The 25,184-nt window shown below is 45.8% G+C and overlaps 7 protein-coding genes across 13 annotated transcripts; 4 read left to right on the forward strand and 3 right to left on the reverse strand.

Moving 5' to 3' along the window:
- The first annotated feature begins 1 nt into the window (after position 1).
- Positions 2-2,065, forward strand: LOC132256476 (ufm1-specific protease 2). The gene is made up of 2 exons (XM_059752911.1): positions 2-311; positions 375-2,065. Exons 1-2 carry the CDS (start codon positions 273-275, stop codon positions 2,052-2,054), a joined length of 1,719 nt encoding a protein of 572 aa, XP_059608894.1. The 5' UTR covers positions 2-272; the 3' UTR covers positions 2,055-2,065.
- Positions 2,057-9,280, reverse strand: LOC132256475 (prestin). 3 transcript variants are annotated; one of them, XM_059752910.1, is made up of 4 exons: positions 9,072-9,280; positions 6,805-6,887; positions 4,349-5,192; positions 2,057-4,041 (listed from the first exon to the last, which is right to left on the reverse strand). In XM_059752910.1, exons 2-4 carry the CDS (start codon positions 6,831-6,833, stop codon positions 2,908-2,910), a joined length of 2,007 nt encoding a protein of 668 aa, XP_059608893.1. In that variant the 5' UTR covers positions 6,834-6,887; positions 9,072-9,280; the 3' UTR covers positions 2,057-2,907. The 3 variants fall into 3 exon arrangements, with proteins under 3 accessions (XP_059608893.1, XP_059608891.1, XP_059608892.1); XM_059752908.1 differs by having other exon boundaries at positions 9,021-9,279; XM_059752909.1 differs by lacking the exon at positions 9,072-9,280 and adding an exon at positions 8,591-9,014.
- An 8-nt stretch (positions 9,281-9,288) lies between these two features.
- LOC132256477 (phosphoserine phosphatase) lies at positions 9,289-13,560 on the forward strand. Of its 2 annotated transcripts, none has more exons than XM_059752913.1 (4): positions 9,289-9,488; positions 12,310-12,872; positions 13,043-13,207; positions 13,278-13,558. In XM_059752913.1, exons 2-4 carry the CDS (start codon positions 12,425-12,427, stop codon positions 13,364-13,366), a joined length of 702 nt encoding a protein of 233 aa, XP_059608896.1. In that variant the 5' UTR covers positions 9,289-9,488; positions 12,310-12,424; the 3' UTR covers positions 13,367-13,558. The 2 variants fall into 2 exon arrangements, with proteins under 2 accessions (XP_059608896.1, XP_059608895.1); XM_059752912.1 differs by lacking the exon at positions 9,289-9,488 and adding an exon at positions 11,148-11,324 and having other exon boundaries at positions 13,278-13,560.
- LOC132256474 (ATP-dependent translocase ABCB1) lies at positions 13,367-20,325 on the reverse strand. Of its 2 annotated transcripts, none has more exons than XM_059752907.1 (4): positions 20,236-20,325; positions 17,858-17,945; positions 15,033-17,794; positions 13,367-14,492 (listed from the first exon to the last, which is right to left on the reverse strand). In XM_059752907.1, exons 1-4 carry the CDS (start codon positions 20,286-20,288, stop codon positions 13,583-13,585), a joined length of 3,813 nt encoding a protein of 1,270 aa, XP_059608890.1. In that variant the 5' UTR covers positions 20,289-20,325; the 3' UTR covers positions 13,367-13,582. The 2 variants fall into 2 exon arrangements, with proteins under 2 accessions (XP_059608890.1, XP_059608889.1); XM_059752906.1 differs by lacking the exon at positions 20,236-20,325 and adding an exon at positions 18,599-18,847.
- A 101-nt stretch (positions 20,326-20,426) lies between these two features.
- LOC132255386 (uncharacterized) lies at positions 20,427-21,535 on the forward strand. The gene is made up of 2 exons (XM_059751391.1): positions 20,427-20,651; positions 20,716-21,535. Exons 1-2 carry the CDS (start codon positions 20,534-20,536, stop codon positions 21,015-21,017), a joined length of 420 nt encoding a protein of 139 aa, XP_059607374.1. The 5' UTR covers positions 20,427-20,533; the 3' UTR covers positions 21,018-21,535.
- Positions 21,536-21,622: 87 nt separating this feature from the next.
- On the reverse strand, positions 21,623-22,705 carry LOC132266179 (PEST proteolytic signal-containing nuclear protein-like). Of its 2 annotated transcripts, none has more exons than XM_059767031.1 (3): positions 22,568-22,705; positions 22,182-22,334; positions 21,623-22,118 (listed from the first exon to the last, which is right to left on the reverse strand). In XM_059767031.1, exons 1-3 carry the CDS (start codon positions 22,602-22,604, stop codon positions 21,754-21,756), a joined length of 555 nt encoding a protein of 184 aa, XP_059623014.1. In that variant the 5' UTR covers positions 22,605-22,705; the 3' UTR covers positions 21,623-21,753. The 2 variants fall into 2 exon arrangements, with proteins under 2 accessions (XP_059623014.1, XP_059623015.1); XM_059767032.1 differs by having other exon boundaries at positions 22,182-22,351; positions 22,500-22,607.
- A 324-nt stretch (positions 22,706-23,029) lies between these two features.
- LOC132265533 (caspase-like) lies at positions 23,030-24,217 on the forward strand. Of its 2 annotated transcripts, none has more exons than XM_059766234.1 (2): positions 23,030-23,192; positions 23,314-24,217. In XM_059766234.1, exons 1-2 carry the CDS (start codon positions 23,101-23,103, stop codon positions 24,113-24,115), a joined length of 894 nt encoding a protein of 297 aa, XP_059622217.1. In that variant the 5' UTR covers positions 23,030-23,100; the 3' UTR covers positions 24,116-24,217. The 2 variants fall into 2 exon arrangements, with proteins under 2 accessions (XP_059622217.1, XP_059622218.1); XM_059766235.1 differs by having other exon boundaries at positions 23,317-24,217.
- Positions 24,218-25,184: the final 967 nt, after the last annotated feature.

Consider the following 25,184-nt stretch of genomic DNA (forward strand, 5'->3'; position numbering starts at 1 on the left):
GAGATTTTATCCAGTGCCGAAGAAAAGTACACTTTCCGCCAACGGTTGCGTTTTGGTGGGAATTTCAAGTTGCTTCCACAGCTCACCACCAGTCTTCGCTGCTGTTCACTGCCATTTTTCTTGTTTTGATCAACAAACTGCCACGTTTTTCCCTGTTAACAGCCCCAAAAAGCCCCCTCATAGTGTTTCTGGTAGCTTGAAGTAAGAGTTAAGGACTCGTTCTGGGTGAAGATTCAGAAAAGTGTGCAGGATTTGTGAAACATCGTTGAGAAATGGCTCTCAATCTTTACTTCTCAAAGAACGTCTTCCAGGTGAGTGATTTCAAGGAGAATCTCTATTTCCTGGCCTCCTTGGCTAATAACGCATATTTCCAGCGCCTCCGGGTGATGAAGACATCCTTCAAGGGTTGTCTGTACGGCGTCCGGACACACGAATGTCTCCTGGTGCTGGGATTCACCGTCAGTCAGACTCTTGACGACGGCACGTTTGCCAAAGTGGATGACGGCTTCAATGTGATCAGGGACAACTTGCCGGCTGGCGTGGATTTCCTGGGATACGTTACCGTGACGTCTGACGAATTACCAACCGCTGGGAAGACGAAGGAAGGCAATACAGACTCGATTGTGCTGATTTGCAATATTCAGGAGGAGTTCAAAGTCACCGTCGTCCGGATGGGCAAAGGGGGCTTCAAGGAGATTCCCTACGAGACGCTGGAGCACACTGAAGTGCTGGAGAAATTGTACCTGGTCAGGATTCAGTACAGAACCAATGTGCTGGTGGAAGCCACTGCGCAGGCTGTCAAGGACTGCTTCGCGAGGCTGACGGCGGATTTTGCGTCCGGAAAGCTATGTTTTCACGTGAAGGAAGCCGAGGTGTTCATTGGGCGAGACAAGAAGGGGCGGAAATCCACCTTTGCCGATATTCTTAGCCACGAGAGTCAGGGAGGAAAGGGGAAAGGCAAGAAAGAGCTGTCAGACTTCCGGACAGTGAATGTGAGGACTTTGATGGCGAAAACGGAGGAGATGAGTATATCCGTGAAGAAATCCTCATTCAGGATTGCGTTCAGCGACACTGAGAAGCTCTCCATTCCAGTTATGCTCGAAGGAGTCGCTCTGGCGGCTCCTGGACAGGCGACAAGCAGTCTCTATGAGCTCTTTGTGGAGAGTTTGTTGAGGAATCTGGCGCTTGTCGAGGATGCAATCGTCAGGGGACTAGATCAGAAGCTGGACTTTCTCTCCCTGCGTCCCTACAATGCCAGGATGCTGAACTTTCCTCACACATTCCTCTGCGTCTGGCCACAGAAGGTCGACGAGGGCAATGCACTGCTGAAGGACAGACGCAGGATCTTCCACAAAGTCCTGGGCTTGCCAGTCACCAGACCCTTCTTCCGTCGCTCGAATGCTGTGCCCCAGGCGGACGGCGGAGTGTTGCTGAACACCCACGTGGGCCTGAAGGCCGCTCAGCCGGGCTGGCAGCAGCATCTGGTGCAGGGAAGTTACGGATACTATCATTACATGCAGCAGAACTACAATGACTCGGGCTGGGGTTGCGCCTACCGCTCGCTGCAAACCATCTTCTCCTGGTTCAAGTACCAGGGCTACACGGAGCAGCCCATTCCCAGCCACTACGACATCCAGGAGGCTCTGGTGAGCGTGGGCGACAAGCCCAGGGCCTTCCTTGGCTCCAGTCAGTGGATTGGCTCGACGGAGGTGTCGCTGTGCCTTGAGAAATTCCTTAACATCTCCTCGAGGATCATGTACGTGCAGTCTGGCAAGGACTTGGCTGATAAGGGCGCCGAGCTGGCTATGCACTTTGAGTCTCAGGGCTCTCCCATCATGATTGGTGGCGGCGTCTTGGCGCACACCATCATCGGCGTGGACAATAACCGCGAAACCGGCGAGACGAAATTCCTCATCCTCGATCCACACTACACGGGCGCCGAGGACTTGCAGGTGATCCAGCAGAAGGGCTTCTGCAACTGGAAAACCGGCAACTTCTGGGATAAGAAGACCTTCTACAACCTCTGCATGCCAATCAGACCCATCGAGTTCTAAGCTTCGCTCAAAAAATACATTTATTCCACAAGCTATCTTACACTCGCCCTCCAAGAGGGCTCTTCGGGGGGCGGACGAGGGCGCGTGGGCGGGAGAGCTTAGGCGTTTTGTGTGACTATTCGTCTGTGTGTGTGTGTGTTGTTTGTTCGAAAAGAGTATTTCTGGATTGTGACACTGGCAATATTGCAAATAGCACGCTTTCAAGTTGTTTAAAAGAGTATTAAATCTTCATCGAGTATGTCAGAAACTGCGTAAACCGCATTATTTACTGCATAGAAAATAAAAAGAGCCAACAAGTGGATTAACACTTTATCGAACTCCATTTCACAGAGAAAATAACGTACTGGAGAAGAAAAAAATTGATAATTTGCCATTAAAAATGTCCAAAAGTGGGGCAGATCAATTCAGTAGAATTTCTTGTTTGTCTATTTCTAAAAGGAAAATGTCAGGAAAAGCTGAGGAATTTTTGGTAACAAAATTCACATTGAATTTTCCGGAAAACCTAATCCTAATTTCAGTTGTTTGCGTTGAATTTCGTCTACAAATTGTTCTAATACTAGAAAGAATCTTGCCTAATCATAAGACTAAATCGAAATTCAACATCCCGAATGTTATTGTCATCGTAGACGTGCTATTTGTATTTTGTCAAGTGTGAATCCTTGGTCGCTTTCGTATCTCAAAATTTGATTCCATAAAAGTTCTCAAATGCCGCCACGAACTCCTCGTCAGTCCCGCTTTTGGGTGTTTTGTACAATAAATAACGATTTCTACAAGTATACATTCTTCTGCCAATTAGCAAATTGTCTATAAATAAATTTCTTTAGCGTTTCTGTATCACCTTTGGACTGATGCTTCACACCATCATGTCGAGCTTGCCCTGCGAGAACAGCACGGCGTCGTGGACGGTGGGGAATGTCTGAAAGGGCCCGTCGCCCAGCGCATCGGCGTGCATGATTGTGTCAAAGACTCTGTCCGAGGGCGCGGCCAGGAAGAAGGCAATGCCGACCTTGTCCAGCTCACTAGCCATCTCCTTGAACAGCTTGCACGCCGAGTAGTCGATATGCGGGATGCACGACAGGTCAATGACCACGGTGTGGATGTCGTGATAGTCTGGCGCCTTGCTGGGCTTGCGTGAGTTCACGCCAATGGTTTCGTAGAGTTTGCGCTTGAAGCTCGCCTTGGAGGCGAAGTTGATGCATCCCGCGTGGCGGAATATCTTGATGCTGGGCACCTCTTCTGCCGTCTTGTGCTTCTCAATGTCCACGTAGATGCCCGTGCCGGGAATGAGGCCCAGGATGCAGCTGTAGCTCTTCCAGCCCTTCAGATACAGCGCTATGATGGACATGATGATGCCCACCAGCAGTCCAATATCGATGTCGATCAGCACCACGCTGAGGAAGGTGCAGATCCACGTCAGTGCCTCCAGACGGTCCTCCTTGAAGAAGCGCTTGAGGTCGCGCACCTGCATCAGCATGCCCTTGAGTGCCACCACGATGATGCCGGCCAGGACACAGCGCGGTAGAGCCTCGAAGAACGGCCCGATCCACAGCAGTACCACGGCGATCAGCGCCGCCGCGATCACGGACGCCAGCTGCGTGTTTCCGCCCGTCTGCTCCTGGATGAGCGAGCGCGACAGCGAACACGCCGTGGGAATGCAGGAGTACAGCGAGCCCACGGCATTGCTCACGCTCATGGCGATCAGCTCCTGATTGGCGCGCACCTCGTACGAATGCTTCTTGGCGAAGATCAGCGCCATGGACATGACGATGGAGTAGCTGACAATGGCGATGGCCACGGAGTCGACAGCCACGAGCTTAAGTAGGTCGAAGGATGGCAGCACGGGACTCGGCAGTCCCGTGGGAATCGGGCCGACGGGCTTCACGTGGAATGCCTCCTCGAGGTTCAGTAGCTGCGACGCCAGAGTGCCGCCGACGACGGCAATCAGCTCAGTGGGTGCCGGAATGCGGCATCTCTTGGCCAGCCAGGGCTGCAAGAACGAGAGAAAAATCACTGTAAGTTCTGTTGGGATTTTGGGCGCCAATTTGTAATCTTGTGAAGACACCAGAATTATAGGACTATCACACGAGACGCATTATTACACTGTGTCCCCGCCCATTCGTATGCCACGCCCACTCAAAGACTCTTCAACACTCTGCGAAATTGATGCAATTACGTTGATACATTGTTTGCAAATCTAGATAATGTCTCTCTATTGCTACCAAGAGCCAAATTGGCACTCTTATCTGTGCTTTTGATTATCTGGCGTCTTCTGAACAAGTAAATAAATTGTCTACCTTTAGCAATTCATTGGAGGCTATCATGAACAGAATGACGATGAGACTGATGGTCACGGCGGTGACATTGGCCGACGGTAGGAGCTGAAAGAGATCGATGGCGATGTAGACGATCTTGAAGGCGCCTTTGTGGTGCGGCAGCTTGATGCCGAACAGATCCTTCAGTTGGCTCGTCACCACGTGGATGGCCGAGGCGGTGGTGAAGCCGCTCACGAGCGGCTCGCTAAGTAGCGACGACAGCGCCCCCATGCGCAGGAGACTCATGATAAGTTGATAAATGGCGACCATGAGCGAAGTCGCGGCCACGATTTCCATCGCCGTCGGCCCCGCCACGCCGTCGGCGTCTGCTGCGCCGTCCGTGACGTTCGCGACGTGACCCATCTCCAGCTGTTCGGTGTTCACGTGCGTCTGCACCACCTTGCCCACCATCAGGCTGATCACGGCGAATGTACCCATGGAGATGTGCCGCGAGGTGCCAAAGATGACGTAGGCAAAGAGCGGGAAGAAAGCCATGTACAGGCCGATCTGCGGCGGCACGAAGGCCAGGATGGCGTACGCCATACCCTGCGGGATGTGCATCACGGCCACCGTGATGCCCGACGTGATGTCGCCCATGAGGTTCTGCCGGAACGAGTACTTCGGCAGCCAGTCCACGATGGGCACAAGGCTGTACAGCAGCGCCAGGAAGTCGATGCTGGCCAGCGACTGCCGGATCCTCTGGCCATAGCTCTCCCTCTCCTTCTCATACCCAGAGATCTTGTTGGCCTCCTCGGCGTGCAGCACCTGTCGCGAGATGAAGTACGACGGAATGGTGGTGTAGCCGAGATCATCTCTGTTTATTGAGCTGCAGGCGCGAAAAGAGAGCACAATGTGGCATGAGTAATTGGATAAAAATGAGGCGGACTGCGCTAGACGTCTACATAATCGCTGATAAGACAGACTTTCCTTATCTCAAGCGAGCTCTTGAGCAACAATTCATTCAACTTTTCCGTGCACAAGACTTGACTTGATCTAGAAAAATACACACTTTTATTGGCTTTTAATGGGGATAGAAGGCTTTAGCGATGACCCAATAAAAGGGAAACGTTTTATATTGTACGGAAAAAGAAGAACAATAGGAAAATGTATCATTCAAAAACCATCAAAAAAATACGAATCAAGTCAAGTTTTCTTGCCTTCCCTTAGATTAGAGTGCTAGAAACTTTAAGAAGCATCCAACTGCATTATTAATATAATTTCTTAAGTCTATTTAAATTAAATCTTGGGATGATTTTGCTCTTCTTTCATTCCCTCTTAATTTAATAGTTGAAAAATGGTTTGATTAACTTAACATAATCAATTTTACAATGAAGAAATAACTTTAATTCAGTTTTTAGATATTTTATGTCACTTCGTTCTGGATAATCTGTGGCAAAATCTAGTTCGTTCTATTGCGCATATGGCAACACCCAAACAAGCGTTCTAATGTATTATTAGTACTACCGAAACTTATTACATCTTTTTCTCGCATAAAGCACAATTTTAGGTAAAGGATTTCGGAATCTTCTAGACGTAGTTCTAAGCAAATCAATTTGAAGCATTTCCAAATGAAAGGAATAAGAATATCAAAATATTTAGAGGAATATTAGAAATGAAGGTCTTGATTCATGACTAACTTTTAAAGTTTTAAATAAGGCTGACATTAAAATGACTAAGAGCTCTACTTTTCATATCTTATCAAGCAATACTCTTGTAATTTTTGCAGAGGGCGCAATTTCGCAGTAAAATACATTACTTGAACGTCTCTATAAAAACCCATGAAACCTCTAATATTCCTTGTAAATTCCTTAACTGAGTAATGAATTACATAAGAATGTTGTCTTAATATTATTTCGCAATGAGCGCCTTCGGTTACTTAAGAAATGGCATGAGTAGAGTTGTCATATGTGATATGAGGTTTATCTCTCTCTCCACTTTGCCACAAGTCTTAACCAACTTGTCTGTGCGAGCTATAATACACCAAAAAGAAGCATTTCTTCTGAGCAAAAGCTGCTCTTCTCTCCAAATTGCTCTAGACATTCGCTAAGACAGTTTGATCGGAAAGTGAAACAATCTGGGGAAGTGTGCATCGTATGAATTTATAAATTGAAGGTTGAATTGTGCTTCCACAATCTATTGTTCTCACTTTCATTCACCTTGACTTGGCTGCAAATGTGAGCAATAGCAAACATAATGAGAGATATTTGCCAGATTTCTCAGTTGTGATTCAGTTTATGAAAGGAAGACTTCTATTCACCAAATATTTGACTAAACACGAGCATCTGTGTGTGGAAAAAAAGAGGCGGGTTTTCCACAGAACGCTCGCAAAATCATCATGCTAAACGATGTGGATGCCGAATGCTAATTTGTGCTTAGCGTTTTAATTACATGGTCGGTTATAAAAATTACACGCTAATGAAAATTGACAATAATGTTACCTGAGTTTTTCCTGGCTCTTGTCCACCATTGCCACGGTGAGAAAGGCTGGAGCTCCACTAATTGATTTATTTGCACACCAATCCTTAAATGTGTGAAAAATTGATCTTCTTTAGCACTCTGGCTTACAGTATTCGCGCCAAATGTTTGTCCAAACACTCTGAGTTTATCGTGACACGCAAAATATCCACCGAAATATGTCGATAATTTGATCGCTTAGTTGCGCCGAAGGCGAAAAAACCCCATTCAAAATCTATTGAGCTTCTTTTGTGGGTGAGCAAATTTTTCCCTGAATTCTTTAATGTCCTCACACGACTCACGATTTCAACTGGCCACCAAATATCAACTGCCTCCACTTTTATATAGTGGAGGGAATTTGTATTCCCAGCATTCTGCAGCCAGCAAAAAATTGTGTACAACTTTGGATGGTATCTTCATTAAACAGGGCAATATTGATAATTTTCTGCAACTGTGCGCAGAGTAGCGCGCGTGCTGTTCTTCTGCCACAAACTCCGTCTTAGTCTCTTGTTTCCATCCCGATCTTTCGCGCCACAATTTCCTGTTTCCATGTGCGAATTTATTTTATTGGATGCATAGAAAAAATTGTGGCTCTCAACAAATATTTGCCTCCTTAAATATATTCTTAACTCCTCCAATGAACTTTTATTTATAAACTCTCTCATTGAACTTGCAAGTACGCAGCCTTGTTTCCACGAGAAAGGGAGAGAGGAGGAGATGGCCAAATATTTATCAGTAAATTGCCTTTTCATTATGCTGCCTAATCCAAGAGATAATCTCAAGACACTCCAGCTAAAGTGTCTTGCTGAAAATCCAAAAAATTTCCATCGTTACTGGCAATCGGGAGAAACTGACCAGACCAAGAAATATATTCGCCGGCGATCAGAGAGAGAGTCACAAATTATGGGCACAATTTGTCACTAAATCTGTGCTTTTATTGGCATTTCAAGATGTTTTACTGCAACGCATTTCAAGAGATATTCTCTGGATTGATTTATAAATGTGATTGTCCACTCGTAGTTGATAAACTTTGTAATTATTATGAATGTCTTTTAAATTTCCTTTTTAGCAATGAAATAATCATAGGTAGCATTAATTGAATATGTCATATGACTGTCTTATAGAAGTCCTTTGGCCTGTCACAAATACTGTCCATATAAAAAGATAAAACTGTAAAAAGTTCGTGTTTTTTTTTTGTTATTTTCTCTTAAACGTCTTTGTCTTTTGACAAAATGTGATTTACTTCTGACATTCCGATGGATTTTCATAAGACATACAATTATGAAAAATTTAAAATCAATTTAAAGAGCAATATTAATAAAAAATTTCAAGGAAAACACTGAGTTTTCTATGCATATAATTGTGAATCTCATAAAGAATCACTCATGCAATCGAGTGTTAACAATCCACAAATTGTTTTTCTATGGAAAATCATAGTGAGATAAGCATCTGAATATTTCATTGGAAAAAGTATTAAAAATGTCCTTTCATTCTATTTATTTCCAGCGTTTCCAGCAAATTATAGAGGTAATTTTTTACGATTTCCCCACAATGATTGTAAAAAAAAAACCCCACCAAAAGCTAATTTCCCCAAAAGAAACGCAAATAAATCACACTGTTTTGGAATATTTTGAATGTCTTTTTGCGTACTGAAGAGTTAGCATATGAGAGCCTGAATGTGTGCCCATGATTTTCGACACTCACTCACGCGTCTATCGTGAGGACCAGAGTCCAGAGGCCTGGGTCAATATTAAACGCACTGCTCTGTACCTTGTCTACTTTTTCCTCAATTCATTGGCAGCCGCACGCTCACTGTGTTATTAGCAATTCACGCGAAATGATTGATTTATAGTGTATTATCGCTATTAAGTGAACATTAGCGGTATCACAGAAATGCAGAGACACCAGAACAAAAAACGTCCATTTTCCACCCAGAAAATCACACAACTTCCATGCACAGCCGCGCACAATTCAATGATGATAAACAATATCAATTATTTCTCCGTGAGATTTATAGAAGGGGATCAATGAAAAGTGTGTGAACTTATTTAAAATATAAGCCCATTTGGCGAGGTCGCGGTGATAAGATTAAGCACAACAAGCGCGCAGAGTTCACGCGAAAACATCATTTCAAGGGCCCCAGCGAAAGCGCCCCTTTTATTGCCACACACACTTTCTGATTTTATTGACTTGCGCTCACCCCACGATTTGTCCGGACTGTGGCGATTGCGGAGAAAAGTCCAGAGCACACCTTCAGTATCTTCTTGAGCGCTCGGACGCACGGCCAAAACAAGAAACGGCCTCTTTCGCAGACACAATTTATAGCACACAAGTGACATATTGACAACAAATCAGCTGATATCTGTATATAAGAGATCGATGGACGTTATGTGCGGCACTTTATATAGGCAGTCGCTCAGTCCCAACGGCTCGCGCGCAACTTCACGTCGCTCAAGTGGGACAGAAAAGGAGGGGAAGTGACAGCTGAACAGGTGAGCGTGCGAGCGACTGATAAAATAATTATTATACTCCCGAGGAATAACAATGCATCAAAGTGCAATATGGGTGTTGAATTGTGAATAAGCAGAGGATTATTTATGTGGACAAGGACAAGAGGTTTTTAGCAGATTGCACAGAGAGGAAATCCGCAGGATTTGTGGAGCTACAGGTGAGAATTTCAGGTGGAAAATGTCCTTTATTGCCTGAAATCACGTGAATTTCTAAATTTTCAAACCACGTGAAAATATTCAACAGATGGTTTTTTCAATGTTAATATTAGATACAACCTTGGACAAAAACTCCATTTATTATAATACTCTCACTTTTTTCAATGCACTGAGAGAAAAATCTGCGTGAGTTAACGCTTAGATGGAAGATATTATTTCAATTGTTAGTCTTTAGAATCATTCAAGAATATTCAACAATTCTAAAAATAAAGCGCGAAATATTATTCGATTTAAATACTAACTTGGAACAATAAAAAGAAATATAAAAATGAATATAAGAGATTTTTAAAGTAAATTCTGTCAGTTAAATCAAAAAGAAATATTTGGTGTAATCTTTTTACAAAGTTTACAGCAAATTTAAGCTTAGAATAACATCGTAACGTTTATTTTAATGGTATTTAAGAATACACGATACAAAAAAATACGAATAATTCATATTCAAATGAGATATAATGCATTTCCTGTGTTCAATCAAAGGCTTTTAAAAGCTGATTTTTCATCGTTGTGCTTCTGTTTTGTTTGCTAAATGTGTTAATGATAACAATAAGATAACTTATTTTATTATAAGAGATTCTTTTATCTTAAAAGTTTGTTAATATACTTCATCGGAAGTTTCAAATAATGAGTGTGCAGAGGATGTTTATTCGCTTGATTAAGCAATTGCGATGTGAAATTTCAAATGAATATGCAAAATACGTGTTTATTTCGAGGAAAATTAGATTACGTTAAACTTTTCCACACTTTCTATGATTCTGTGCTCCGGATTCTCAGTATCGAGTCAACAAAGATATGTTTTCTCGGGCAATAATATTGACAAAAAGCCGCTCTCGTCATGGTGAATTTTGTGCCCCGTGAAGTAAAAAAGCTGCATAAGAGACGGGAAAAGGAGAGCTTTTGCACTTGCATGTGAAACTGAGAGATGCACGGAATTTTCAAGTGTTCTCTCGATGGACAGACACTTATCATGCGCGATTATGTACTTGGCGACTGAGCTGTATCTCAGTCGTTCTATATACGTAAATATTTTTTCATGCTGATGTTTCCTATGTGGTGCACAATTGTGTGGTGTCGCGCTTCCGGCTGTGTGTGCGTGTCCGAAGTGCGGAGAATTGTGGGTAAAAAATCAAAATATTTGGGTTATTCACTGTGCGCGCGATGATGGTTGTCTTATTGTGTGTAGCCCGAAAATTGTGGGCATCTTCCGATAAGGAAGTATGACTTTCTGTGGCCTGAAACTGGCTCAAACCCGAAAGGAATGGCTGGATTGTCGCGCTGTGGCTTTTTGATGCTCTCTTGGCGCGATTGTGCGTTGCACAATTGTGTGTTGTGTGTGATTATTCGGGAGGGAATTGGAAAGCAGAGGCGAAGATGTGCACGTGCATCCATGGATGAGTTAACATGACGAAATTGCTTAGATGTGTTTACAGCAAAATCAGCTGGATTGTCTGTTTGGTTCTGTCGCTAGGAAAGCATCAATTGGTGATTGTACTTGGACAGCGATTTGCATCGCGTTGAGACCTTCTTATGTACACTTGTCGAGTGGCTGGCTTTGTATGGCGTGCACACACGCCTTATGTGGTCGCCAGGCCGTACAAAACATACGAGCTGCTGTGCCAGATCAACCAGTCCCCAGTCGAGTTCCATAGCGTCCAGAAGTGTGTCCAGACAAGTGCGCTCCTCCAATCTGTTTAACAAAGGATTCTCAAGCAAGTGCAGATAAGGCAGCTGAAGTCAAGTTTAAGCCGTTTAATTCCCAGCAAAGAAGCCACAATGAGTCGGTGAGTTAGAACCCCAGCAAAACAGCGCTTGTTTGTCTCATGGCTCGAGGAGTGATCATACGACCCGCGAGACAAGTGCATCAGTGGCTTGGCAACAACAAAATGCACACCACAACTCTTGTTTGTCGTCCTTCACTTTGTGTCGAGCCCCTCAATTGAAAGTCCACAACAACTAATCAAGTGCATCAGCGACTCAATCGGAAAAGCTAATGAAGGAGAAATTAGTTTATCTGGCACATTTTCGAGAATCTCCTTCACAATAATACTCTGTTGATTGCGCTCTTTCTGGAAAAGTGAGGAAGAAATGTTTGGGGTGTCTTCTCTGTAGGCAAGCGGAAATCGCCGGTTGTTGTTCACAACTTTGCTGTGTGATCTCATTTTCAATTGAGATTTTCAATGTCTGGCATTTTTTTTCTGTTTGGAATCGCACTCTCAAGAAGATAATCTCGCAGCTGAAAAGACTTGGCAGATTGTGGATTTAATCAATTTAAATTAGGGGAGGAAAGGACAAATTTGAACAGTGCAATTTGGACAGGTTCAATTTGAGAAATATGCATCAAAATCAAAGGTGAATAAATTGGTTGTGAGAAAAGAAATTCGGAGGAAATTTTTAAAGCTCAAACAAATATTGATTCTAGACTTAATCGAGAGAAAAATAAGCTAGTTTATAACGAATAAAGTTTTACACAGACCACAAACAGATAGTTTTATCACTAATAAAACTCCTCTTTGCCTTGATTTCACGCTATTATTTACAAGAAGACACTTTAGAATATCAATGCAGTTTGTGAATTATTGCACGTAAGTTCAAGATTTTGTGCTGGAATTTCAATGATCCCTATTCACTGGTCAATTACCTTTTCTCTGGTGTGGCGCAAAAAAGTGCTCAAGAACTTTTCCATTGACTGTGAAAAGTGCAACGATGGAAAAACAAGACATATTTACCCCGTCATCAATAAATTGATAGAATTCGCATGTTTTCCAGACTCGTGAACTCCCTGGTAAATCTGATAGCGATTTCGTCAGCCGAGAGCCCGTCAATTCGTCCGCGCGGCGTCAATTCCAGCTCAGATGCGTCAACATCCACCACACTGGCCACAATGACAAACGGCTTCTCCGGCGAGAAGGAGAAGAAGGTTGCCGAGGCGGCCGCCATCATCCGGCGCACGAACGTCGTGTGCTTCGACGTGGACAGCACGGTGATCCGCGAGGAGGGAATCGACGAGCTGGCGGCGTTCTGCGGCAAGCGTGCCGAAGTGTCGCGCCTCACGCGTGAAGCCATGCAGGGATCGATGACGTTCCAGGAGGCGCTCAGGAAGCGCCTTGAGATCATCAATCCCAGCCAAGAAGAGATCTGGGAGTTCCTCAAGACACATCCCAGCACGCTCTCCAGCGGCCTCAGGGAGTTCGTGAAGCAGCTGAAGGAGAGGAACGTCGAGGTGTTCCTCGTGTCCGGCGGCTTTGACTGCCTGATTGAACCCGTGGCTGAGCAGCTGGGCATCCCACCGGAGAATATCTACGCCAATAAGCTGTTCTTCACGTTCAAGGGTCAGTTTCAGCCACACTTTAGGCTCTAGATGCTCTAAAACCCTTGATATTAAGGATTGAATTTCATATTTTAACGATTTCTGATCACTCGAGACGCTTTTACATCTCGATCTCAAGGATATTTCGCTGTTTATTCAGTGTGTCTAATCGCGTTTGCTTACTCTCGACAGGAGATTATGCTGGATTTGACACCACGCAGCCTACGTCGAGATCCGGCGGCAAGGCTGAGGCAATCAATAAGATCAAGGCGAGAACTGGACAGAACGAAATCATCACGATGATCGGAGATGGAGCAACTGATCTCGAGGCTTCTCCACCCGCCAATTACTTCATTGGTTAGTCCGCTAAACCCTCCCCAAATTGAATACCATCTCTGACCTCTGGTCAATTCCTCTTGTCTTCCAGGCTACGGCGGCAATGTGGTGCGAGAAGAGGTGCGCAGCAGATCGACCTACTACGTCACGAGTTTCTCACAATTAATGCAGCACTTGTGATTGTGACCATCGCCATAATTCATCTTTATTTATCCCTTAGACGGTAAATGGAATACACAAGAATAATAATTTTAGAGCAACGACAAGAATACTAGCGTGTAAATAAATTCACTTCTGCTGCAAGCTAATGTGTTTTTCTTTCATAAACTTAACGACAATGTTCTTAGGGCCTAAAGTTGAAGTTCAATCGTCAGGGAGGCAGGCAAAGGAGTGCGCTTAGTTGGGGGCGGCCTGGAGCGTGTACAAATCATAGTACATGCCCTCCTTGGCTAGCAGCTCCTTGTGCGTGCCCTGCTCCACCACCTTGCCAGCGTTTATCACGAAGATCACGTCCGCGTCGATGATGGTGGTGAGGCGATGGGCAATGGTCACGCACGTGCGTCCCTCGCGCGCCTTGTCCAGCGCCTCCTGCACGATCTTCTCGCTCTCCATGTCCAGCGCCGATGTGGCCTCGTCCAGCAGCAAGATGCGCGGATTGCGGATGAGCGCCCTGGCAATGGCCACGCGCTGCTTCTGTCCGCCCGACAGCTGCGTGCCCTTGTCGCCCAGGCGCGTCTCGTAGCCCAGCGGCAGGGATGAGATGAAGTTGTGGATGTTGGCCTGCTTGGCCGCCTCGATAATATCATTCTGCGACACTTGGCGCGTGTTGTCGCCATATGCGATGTTCTCGGCGATGGTGCGATCGAAGAGCGACGGCTCCTGCGACACGATGCCCAGCTGAGCGCGCAGATTCTTCTGGCTCACGTCAGTCACGCGAGTCTCGTCAATGGCCACATATCCTGCTGTGGTGTCGTAGAATCTCTCCAGCAGCTGAATGCACGTGGACTTGCCGCACCCCGACGGCCCCACGAGAGCCACCGTCTGTCCCTGCAGCCCGCCGAGATTGAGGCCCTTCAGCACCTGACTGGACGGCCGCGATGGGTAGAAGAACTCCGTCTCGAAGAACGTGATGTTGCCATAAGCCTTCCACTCCTTCTTCGTCACCTCGTGATTGTCCCTGATCAGCGGCACCCTGTTCATCAGCGCGTCCACTTTGCCGGCCGCAATGATGCCCTTCTGGAAGTTGGGCGCATACGCAAAGGCGCCAGCGATGGACATCGTGCCCATGATGAGAGCCTGAGTGACCCTGAAAAGATCAGATGTGGGAGCATGAGAACACACGCTTCCTCAATTGCTGACTCAGGGCAGAAAAAAAGAGACTGATAAGAGAAGTATTCGGTGACGGAATCATTGCGCGATAAGAAACTTCTCAAATTGCTCTACCTTGACATCGGGAAGTCGAGAAAATGCCCGCGAATATTGAGACCCCAATAAAAGTGGATAATTACGCGATTTGCTGGTGACGGAATTTATGGATTAATTGCAATTCCCTAAATCATACTAAGCGAATTAAAAATCCGTTGATCCTCTTCGGAGATTCTTCAAGAAAAGTGTTTGAACAGGAATTTCTTATCCTGGAAGCTAATGAAGAATCAGTGTCTAGCAAAAGCCTCTGTAACGACACCCACGATTCCTCTCTAGGACCTGAAGAGGGTTAACAAACTTGAGAGATCTGTAATCCTAGCTTCACGCGAAAACCCCACGCCTTGCCATTGTGCGGACATGAGATTAGGCTCTCGTGGTCGAGTGCTGATGTCTGGTATTTCTTGCCGATAAAAATACTCACACAAAGACGCTGGTCAGATCCGTGATGCCCTGCACCATCAGCTGTCCTCCGTAGTACATGCACGCGGCGAAGGCGAAGAACATCACCGAGCGCGAGAGGCCGTAAACGGTGCCTCTGATGTGGGTGTTCCTCTTCGACTGCCTGGCCGCCGGCTCCAGCAGTTCCACGTACTTCTTGTGGAACATGCTCTCCCTGCCCAGCGACACGACTGTTCGGATGTTGGACACGACCTCCACGGCGAGCTTCGTGGACTTCTGCAGCGCCTTGGCGTTGCCCATGTTCTCCTGCTCCATGAACTTCATCTCCAGATAGCTGCCGATGACGAGGAGTGGCGCGAAGGCCAGCGCCACGAGTCCCAGGCGCCATTCGTAGAACATGGCGATGCCGATGGCGATCAGGAGGGTGCTGACGGAGGACAGCACAGTGCCTATCCTCTGGCCAGTCGCCCCCTGGACGGCGGTAGCGTCCGAGCTGAGCTTCGAGCAGAGTGCGCCCACGCCATTGGACTTGTTATCGAACCAGGCGATCTCCTGTCGCAGCATCGACCTGAACGACCAATCTCTCACCCTCTCCGTCAAGTATTCTCCGGCCACGCCGTACGTGTAGATCTGCAGGAACGTGGCCAGGCCCACGACGATGCCCACGATGACGAAGTACAGACTGAATCTGTTGGCGTCGGCGCGCACCTGGTCATTATCATCAGACGCCAGAGCGCCCACCACTTCGCCGAAGATCAGCGCGAACAGCGGCATGGCGGCGCCCATGATGACGCTAGAAATGGAGCCCACGAGGATGTACGGCCACTCTCTCCGATTCCACCGCATCACCTTCCACATGGAGATGCTGTGCGCCAAGTCGTCCAGATCGGAGTCATCGGTCTGCATGTCGATGATCTCCTCGTCGTCATCCACGCTGTCCATCGCGATGTTCTTCTTCACCAGCTTCCCGTCGCGCTCTGCGTCGCCCGTCTGAGCGGTCACCAGGGCGAAGTACTCCCCATTCTTGTCCATCAGCTCCCTATGCGTACCCGTCTCCACAATCTGTCCGTCCTTGAACACATAAATCCTGTCCGCGTGACGGATCGTCGAGAGCCTGTGAGCCACAATGATTGTCGTCCTGCCTTTGCTGGCATTCTCCAGCGCCGCCTGCACCTTCGCCTCGCTCTGCGTGTCCAGCGCCGAAGTGGCCTCGTCCAGGAGGAGAATGTCCGGATTCCTCACCAGTGCCCTGGCAATGGCGATCCTCTGCTTCTGCCCGCCAGACATCTGCGCCCCGCGCTCGCCCACAAGCGTGTGATAGCCTTCGGGCAGGGATTTGATAAAGTTGTGAGCATTCGCCGCCTTGGCAGCCGCCTCGATTTGCTCCTTCGTCGCGCTCTCCAATCCATACCGTATGTTCTCATAGATTGTTGTACCGAAGAGCACAGGCTCCTGACCGACCACACCAATCTGCGATCTCAGCCACGCCACATCGAGATCCTTGATGTCTCTGCCGTCCAGCCGAACGCTGCCCTCCAGCGGATCGTAGAAGCGCTGGATCAGCTGAATTGTCGTGGACTTTCCGCATCCAGAAGGTCCCACTAAGGCCACAGTCTCGCCTCGCTTGATGGAGATGTTGATCCCCTTCAGCACTTTGACAGTCTTGCGATTCGGGTAGTTAAAGTGGACGTCTTGGAAGCTGAGGTTTCCCTCCACCTTATTCGGGCGCTCACCGATGCTCGCCCAAGCATTGATCAGGGACTCCCTGTCGATAATACTGTACACCTTCGCTCCAGTGCCCATGGCCAGTGTGAAGGACTCAATGTAGGGCGACGACATGCCCAGATTCATCCCGGCCATCATCACGGAGAAGAACACAATGAACATCACGCCGGCATCGTACACCTGCTCATCTGGCGGCAGATGGTTGTACTGCAGAATCAGGCCTACGCCATACCAGAAGGCCAGCGCGTACGAGGCGTAGATGAAGAACCACAGCAGCCCGAATCCCAAGCCCATGAAGAAGTTCTTCTTGATATTGATGGATCGGGCATTGTGCAGGCGAGATTGGTAGCGCTCAGCCTCCAGCTCTTGTCCACCAAAGGCCACAACAGTTCTAATTGCACCGAAAACCTCCTCAGCAATGCCGCCGGCCTTCGCGTAAGACTCCACCTCCTTCTTCGACAGCCTGGACGTGAGAACGCCCACGATTCCCACTGAGATCATCGTCACGGGCAAGCTGGCTAGGCACACCAGCGCCAGTAGCCATCCGTACACAAAGGCCACGATGATTGAGGCAACGCACGCCACCATGAACATGGCGAACATCACCACTTTCTCGCCCAATCCCTCCTCCAGCTTCGTTAGATCCTCGTTGATTCTGCTGGCAAACTCGCCGCTCTTGTTGAGATCATACCAGCCAATCTCTTGGCTCAGTACAGACTTCACGAAGCGGCCGCGGATCGTGAAGATCTGATTGTGCGCGGCATAGTTGAAGGCCGTGGTGGAGACGTAGCTGCCCACCAGCATCACCACGCCGATGATGGTGTTGAAGATGGCGAAGAACTGGATCTCGTCGAGGAACCACTGCGTCATCTGCTCCATGGGATCTGTTTCCATGGCCTCGGGCTGCAGGGCGTCCGTGGCGTTGCCCGCCTTGCCCAGCATGGCATTGATCAGGCGTCCGAAGATGAGAGTATTGGCGGGAGTGCAGAGGCCACAAGCCGTGGCGGCCAGCAATCCGATGCATATCAGCAGGCGATCCTTGCCGGATGAGTAGCGATACTGCAAAGGAAATCAGGCGGATCAGGAAGCTCTCGAGCGGAGAACTGCGAGAGAGAGATTTACCAGGGAGAAGAAGTTCAGGGGCTTCACATCGTCTGGTTTCTCTTCCTCGACCTGCTGATCGATTGCCTTCTCGCCGGCGACAAAAGTCCTGCAGAAAGAAGAGGAAATTTAGTCAGCTTCTTTGGCTCCGCCCCTTCTGAAGTCCCGCCTTATTTAGGGAAAAATCTCCGGCGCATTCGTCACTTGGCATTGCTACAAGTCATCATTTGGAAATTCCACGCATTTTATCAGCTGTTAAAAATGAATAAGCCACGACTAAAGGTCAGCGGAGGAAAGCAAGATAGTCTTGTCTTTTGGGCATTTCGCCAGGCAATTCATTGATTCAAATTGCGAAATTCTGCTGCCATGTGCTTTTGGCGAGACACGGAAGAGTGTCTGTCCTCAAGTGGGTTTTATGCTCCGTGGCGCATGAATGCTTTTATCAGATCAATATGATGCTTGTTATCAATCATACCGCGCAAAAAGTCACACTCACGCCGATAACAGTAAGGTAAGTCATAAATGTAATCTCGAAAATGGTGTGACGATTGCGATGAGCGACAGAAAATTGGATATTCATGATGAAATTCCTTTTTTCACCACGCATTCCTTCCCGAATTAACCGTCTTATACGCATGTTTTATTGACACTCATATCGATTAATCAAGGTCCCACGCGTAAACAAACTCATTACCCTAATTTTTCCCTTTCTACTATTGAGAAGGAAGGAAAAAAAGGAGAAAAGTATGAATGATTTATTACGTTCCGTTGAGTGTCTTTCCGTCCTTCTCCTCATCCTTGCGATCACTTTCACTCTCCGGAATGTTATTCAGATTATAGTTCTTCTTCATCCTTTCGCGCCCTCAGGATTGATGGAGAATCAAGAGGGAAAAATACGAAGGGGAGAAAAAGGAATTGGAAAAACCAACTAAACTTCACACGCTATTTCACAAGAATTATCAATTTTCCTGAGCAATCGAGAGCGGCATGCGAAAAGCGTCTGTTTACTTTCACTGCTCTTGCGCGACTATTCGTCTTTTTTCCTCGAACCGCCAGCGATAAACATAGCGAATTCTCCCCATATCTGTGTCTATCGCTTGTTAATCTAACAATTTCGGGAAGGCCACGTCGATAATGCCTCACGCAGAACTGTAGTGTCTTGTGGACGCTTCCCACGGCGCCCCACAGCTCGGCGTCTCTACGCATACTCACGAATTCAGGCTATTTTTAGCCCCACACTAAACGCACTAAACACACTACAGCGAAAGTGAAAGGACTCTCTAGTTGTATTTCAGTGGGAAAACTCTTTCTCCACTTCGATTTCACCAGAACCACAGCCAAGAACTGCGCTCAGGAAGCGCGAAAGAGCGAGTGAAAGGAGGTCGTTGTGCTATTCAAACAATTTCTTATCGGCTCTTTTGGCGCGAAGTTGGCAGCAACGTTCCCGCCTTTTTGCCATTTTGCACACTTTCTGGCGCTCACAGTGCGCGCTGGAGTTTTTCTTCAAAAGGAAGATCGCGTGAATGCGCTCTTTCATTGCTTTCAATGAAAAGCGTCCAAATGTGACCAATCAACCATGAATTAGAATCAGAATGATCAAACTACTAATTAATGTCACATGCCGGCGCCACAGTTCAATTTTACTTCACTGAGTATTTTACTATGCAAAGGATGGGCTCTTATTTGCATAGGGGAGAGCAGGGTACTCTAATAGAAGTGAAAAAAAACGCTATTTCTCTGGCATATCACAATTGTAAGAGCAAATAAAACATAAACTTGAGAGAAAAAAAATCAATATTTTCGTGGATAAAACAAAAATAAATGCAAATAACGCTTAATCACATCTTGTATTGTAAATCTCGTCTTAATCAGAACTTAAAATCAGAGCCTAAAAACAGTAAATAATTTTAAAATTGTCCCCATAAGAGGTGTTCTTCCCCTACAAATTCGACCTTGACTTCGAGAACATTTTTTGCTTATTCCAATTCTTTCATTGAATTTTCACATGCCTCCACAAATTCTCAGAAGATTCCATATTTTATCCACCAAAAAAAATACTATGAGTGAATAAATCACGCAAAAGGTCAATATAACAATCTTCCATAAAATATTCATGCTTTTCCGGAAGTCCTTGAAAAGTGGTTCAGTTCTTTGAGAGTGTAATTGTTGATTTTTCAGAGTGTAGCTTTTATTTACATAGCCAAAAAATAACAAAATTTCACCCAGAAATATCTAATGAGGAGGCAAATAAAAACCTCTTTGAGGATTTTTATTGAATATTCCTCCCAATTTTACCACTGAATCGAAGAAATGCGTGGAAACATGCAGAGAAAATATTCTTTGTGTGTATCGAAATAGAACATTCCGTCTCCATGGGGTTTTTCAGCATTTTCACTCACCGGGAGTTCCTCTGGCTTCTCCTCAAGACACTGTACTTGTTCTTGTTACCCATCTTTGGGGTTTTTCACGCTATTTTCAAGCACAAAGTCGGAAAATGCCGGCCTCGCTGCACTCTGATTTGAATTTCACAATCGCACTACATTTTTAGTGCAGAGAATTTAGTACCGTGACACAACATAACCTCACACTTGACGTCTTGTCAGAAAGTTTGTGGCCTTTTGTGGCGTTCTGTGAAGCATGAATAAATACTCATTTTAATTATATTAATAAGGAATATTTTGCTAAAGAAATGGCAAAATGGATCCAAGTACAGTTTTTACGGTGTTTGGAATTTTTGTCATCTCTCTTTTAGTCTTCTTTGTGTGCAAACATTGTTGCTGCTCTTCAGAGGATTCTGAAGTGCCCATTCATCATTGTGCGTCTTGTATTTTTTATGTCCCTAGAATCTCCCATGCTTATGACATCACTTTGTTCTGCAGCCAATCTCGTTGTCACATCTTCCCAACACATCCCTCTCAGTGAGCCTGGCGCTGGGAATCCGCGACAGCCTGCTATGAGTCAAGGTCATCATATTGGTTTCACTGCTGATGTGCGTGGAGCAGCAAATATTTCCCGAGACGTTCAGAATCCCAGATCTATTCCGGCAGGCAATCCAACTGCACCTCCTGAATCTCCATCTTCACCAAGTGACATGAGTCCACCCTCTTATGATGCAGTTATGCAGAATGAAGCTCTTTACAAGTGTCCGGAAAAGCCGCCTAACCTGCCAAAGAGCAGTTGAATGCGGATCATTTCCAAGAATATTGGTGCCATTGGTGCTCTTATATGATTAAGGAGAAAGTTTACCTCATTTTAAATCCTAGTATCTCGATTTTAAGAAGTCTATTCTCGACAGTATTCAAATTCGACCAGGAAGTTTGGTGTGTTGTCAAGAAACACCCACATTTCTTCATTACCATCGAGATTATCCCAGTTTATTGACGATGTTCAGTTCACAAATTTTTTGCGACTTGCGTGGAGAATGAATTCTCAAGTAATATATTTTTTTATGCATTCTTGTTCATGATGAAAATATGAATGAATCGCATTAAGTTCTTAGATAAACTCTCATACGTCGATCATGTATTCAAATACAGGTGAACAAGGACAAATGTACAATTATAGCTTGCTTTTACTATTTATACAATAGTTGAATAAATTTTGGATGTTTATATTAAAAGAAAACTTTACTTACTGAAGCCAAAGGCGCTGAACAGGAAGAAGAATGCTTCGAATTGATTAAAATCTCCAAAATAGGATATAAAAGTAAAAGAACACGAAAATGTTTTTTCAATTCCATGTGAATTCATTCAACAACAATTCTGGAAGCAAAAATGCTGCAATTCGTCCAATTTACTAGGTCATTGACGTCATTGATGGAAAATGCGCGTTTCTGGCGCTTTTTTGAGTCTAACATTGATTTATTCCAGAGCAAACGAGTCGAAAATGGGGAAGAAAGTCAAGCCGATGCCTTGAGTTCATTCGTCATCGGTATTCGTGGAGCCGCGCAGTGTCTTCTCGAAGATCTTCTTCGAGTCACAGAATCCCTGCTTGGTTTTCCCAAAGGAGTTTGGTCCTGAGCTCGTGGGCGTGTCGCGTCCGATGTTGCGCATCTTCATGCGGCACTCGGGCGGCATCTCCTCCACCTCGTCGTCGCTGTCGGCGTTGAAGGCGCTCGCCACGGTCAGCTTGCCGCTCTCCGACCGCCCAGTCGGGTTCAGCTTCATCTGGATGGCCTTTGGCGCAGCGCCGGGCTTCCCGAAGGACATGGACACCTTCGATATCCGCGGCGGTGGCGGTGGAAGCACGGATTTCGACTCGTTCTCAGGTTCCGGACTGCGTTCTGACGGAGAAAAGACCACGATTAGAGTGAGTGCTCAGAGGGAAGAATTCCGGCGATACTCACCGCGTTTCCTGCGTCTTTCGCGCTCATCCTGGCGCCTCAGCTCGCTCCGGTAGCCGCTAGTGTGTCTGTGGTCCTCCTCCTCGTCCGACGAGTACCTGCGGCGCTCCGGCGACCGCGAGCGGCTCCTCCGCCTGCCGCCGCTCCCGCCTGAGCCTGGATAATGTGAACAACTGGCAAAATTGAGGGTCCATTTGAAAAAGTGTCTTAAACTCTACACGTAATTTTCCTCTGAGAATTTTCATCTTGAGATTAAAATCAAAGGCAAAAGAAGAAAGAGAAAAAAATGCCAGAAAAACCTCCAAAAAAATGTACAGAAACCTGTCGAATGTTGGCATGAAATTGAAAACATGTTGAATAAACTCTCTGCAAATCGTCTTTTTCCTCACCTCGTCGATCGTATCTATCAGAATATCGTCCACTCATGTGAGATAAATGCTTTTCAATGCGGTTTTTGCGGGAAAACAGGAGACTTTTCACTTTTCTCTGCAACGAGAACACCTTTTCATGCACAAATTGACATTTTGACTGACGCGGCGAAAAAACATAGAATGCATGGAAATGTAGAAAAACCCGACTGTAATTTCGCCGAAAAATGAAATTGTCTGAGCGAAGTGAACATGTTGAAGAAAATTGGATTGTTTATTGTTCTATAGAATTTATATTTGCGTAAGAAAATTCGTTTTCATGGTTTCCATGTATTTTCTGGGCACACCACGCGTTTATTCGTGTTCTACTTAGCTGAGACACGCAGTTCCAGTCGGGTAGGAATTCAGTTATGCGTTTGCCCTTGAATTTTGCCACCAGAGTGCACTGCGATGGACAAAGGCGTCGCGTTCGCACTTCCCCTCCATTGTTTTGACGTGCGAAGAAGTGGCTTGGTTCTGAGAAATCATTTCTTAACACTAATTCTGTGAAAAATATGGAAAACCACCGAAATAATCGTGACGCAGTGAACTCAAATGCCCACGTGGGAGAGCCAGGAGACGAGGGAGACGCCTGGGGTGTGAATGAGTGAGTATTTTGGGCTGCAAAGTCAAGGTTCTCGAGGCTCGCAATGGCGCTTTGTTTGCTGAGCTTTCGAGACAGGACCAAAAGGCGTCCTTCTGAAGCACCTCTTCATTGTCTCTTGCAGCAGGAACAACACAAAGAATGTGTCCGCATGGATGCCTGTGGATAGGTATGCTTCTGAGTACAACATGAAGCACAAGAAGCGCGGAATTGCTGTGATCTTCAACCACGAGACCTTCACGAATCACACGCTAAAGGCAAGGGCAGGCACAAATGTGGACGCAGAGAACCTCAGCAATTGCCTGAAGAAGCTCCACTTTAGCGTGGAAATGTGCAAGGACTTCATGTTCAAGGAGATCCATGAGAAAATCGAGAAGCTGGCCAAGATGGATCACAGTGACTCGGATTGCATCCTCGTGGCGATTCTGTCGCATGGCGAGTTCGGCAGCATTTACGCCCGCGACATTCCGTACAACCTCGACTCCATCTGGTCGTTCTTCACCGCCGACCGCTGCCCCAAGCTGGCCGGGAAGCCCAAGCTGTTCTTCATTCAGGCTTGCCAGGGAGATCGACTGGACGGCGGCGTGACTCTGATGCAGCGCACAGAAACGGACTCTGGGAGTGTGTCCAGCATGAGTTATCGCATCCCAACGCATGCGGACTTCCTCATTGCCTACTCCACCATTCCCGGCTTCTACTCGTGGCGCAACACCACGAAGGGCTCCTGGTTCATCCAGTCGCTGTGCACCGAACTGAGCGCCAACGGCACCAAGTACGATCTGCTCACGCTCCTCACGTTCGTCTGCCAGCGCGTGGCGCTGGACTTCGAGTCCAACACGCCAGACTGCGAGACGATGCACCAGCAGAAGCAGATCCCTTGCGTTACCACAATGCTGACGCGTCTCCTGCGCTTCCACGACAAGTGAATCTCTTGATGAGCCTCTTGATGACAAGGAGCCCCGGAGGCTCTGCAGCTAAATCAATTTTATCTGAAATCTCAAATAAAGTATAGTTTTATACGATGATAATAGCCAAGTCTTTGAAGGTCAGAGTCTGACTGAAGTGTGTCTCGGATAAATTAAAGCTCAGACGGTGAAAAGTCTGACGAAAAGTGGACTTTTTGGAGTGAATTCGACATTTTAATTAATGCACTTTTTCAAAAGAAATTAGTAAACACGACATGAAAAAGTATTTTCTTACCTACCAGCTTAGATAAGGAATTTTCACATTTTATCCATCTAGCGGGGAAATGAAAGAATGTGTCAATTTAAAATATTTACACATGATTTTCTTCAGTTTTATTAATACATTATTATTTCAAGAAAAGGGGAACAATTACAACAATGATGTAAGTAATATATATACTTTTTACTGCAATAATACATTTTCTCTTTTCAAAAGATATCTTCACTCTTCTTGACTCGCACAATCCTTCCAAAAAGTTCCTATTTAATGCTTAATCACCACTTCTTTCAAAGTAACATTCTCACATTCTTTACAAAAAAAATGCCTGACTATTCCTTGCTTTCTTTGTCCCTTTATTAAGTATTTTCACTTAGTTTTTTTTCTTTCTGATTAAATTAAAATATTCCCTCCGGCATATCCCAATTTCTAAATTCTATTCACTTTTATTAAATGTAATTCTCTTTTTTTAATTCCATATTAATTATGCACGTAAAATTAATCTGTTGTCCTTTAAAATTACCCTTTAATCACTAATTTACACATTTTTTTTTGCCTTTTCTTGGTTTTTTTTTCTTTATTTCTTCTTTCATGAAAATTGAGGTCTGCATTTTATTGGCTGATGGCATCAAATATATGTTTGTTGATTTGTTGACTGCAAATAAAAATGTGTGGAAAAACCGCACACAATGGACGCCGAAGGAAAATCAATTGTACTTATTTCTCTTGTCTATTGTTTCACTTATACGCTATTATTTAGAAAATAACATTTGAGATTTAAAAACAGAGAATAAACAAGAAAGAGTAGGAAAA

The sequence above is a fragment of the Phlebotomus argentipes genome, unplaced genomic scaffold (assembly GCF_947086385.1).
Source record: "Phlebotomus argentipes unplaced genomic scaffold, Phlebotomus argentipes genome assembly contig_5, whole genome shotgun sequence".
Lineage (NCBI taxonomy): Eukaryota > Metazoa > Arthropoda > Insecta > Diptera > Psychodidae > Phlebotomus > Phlebotomus argentipes.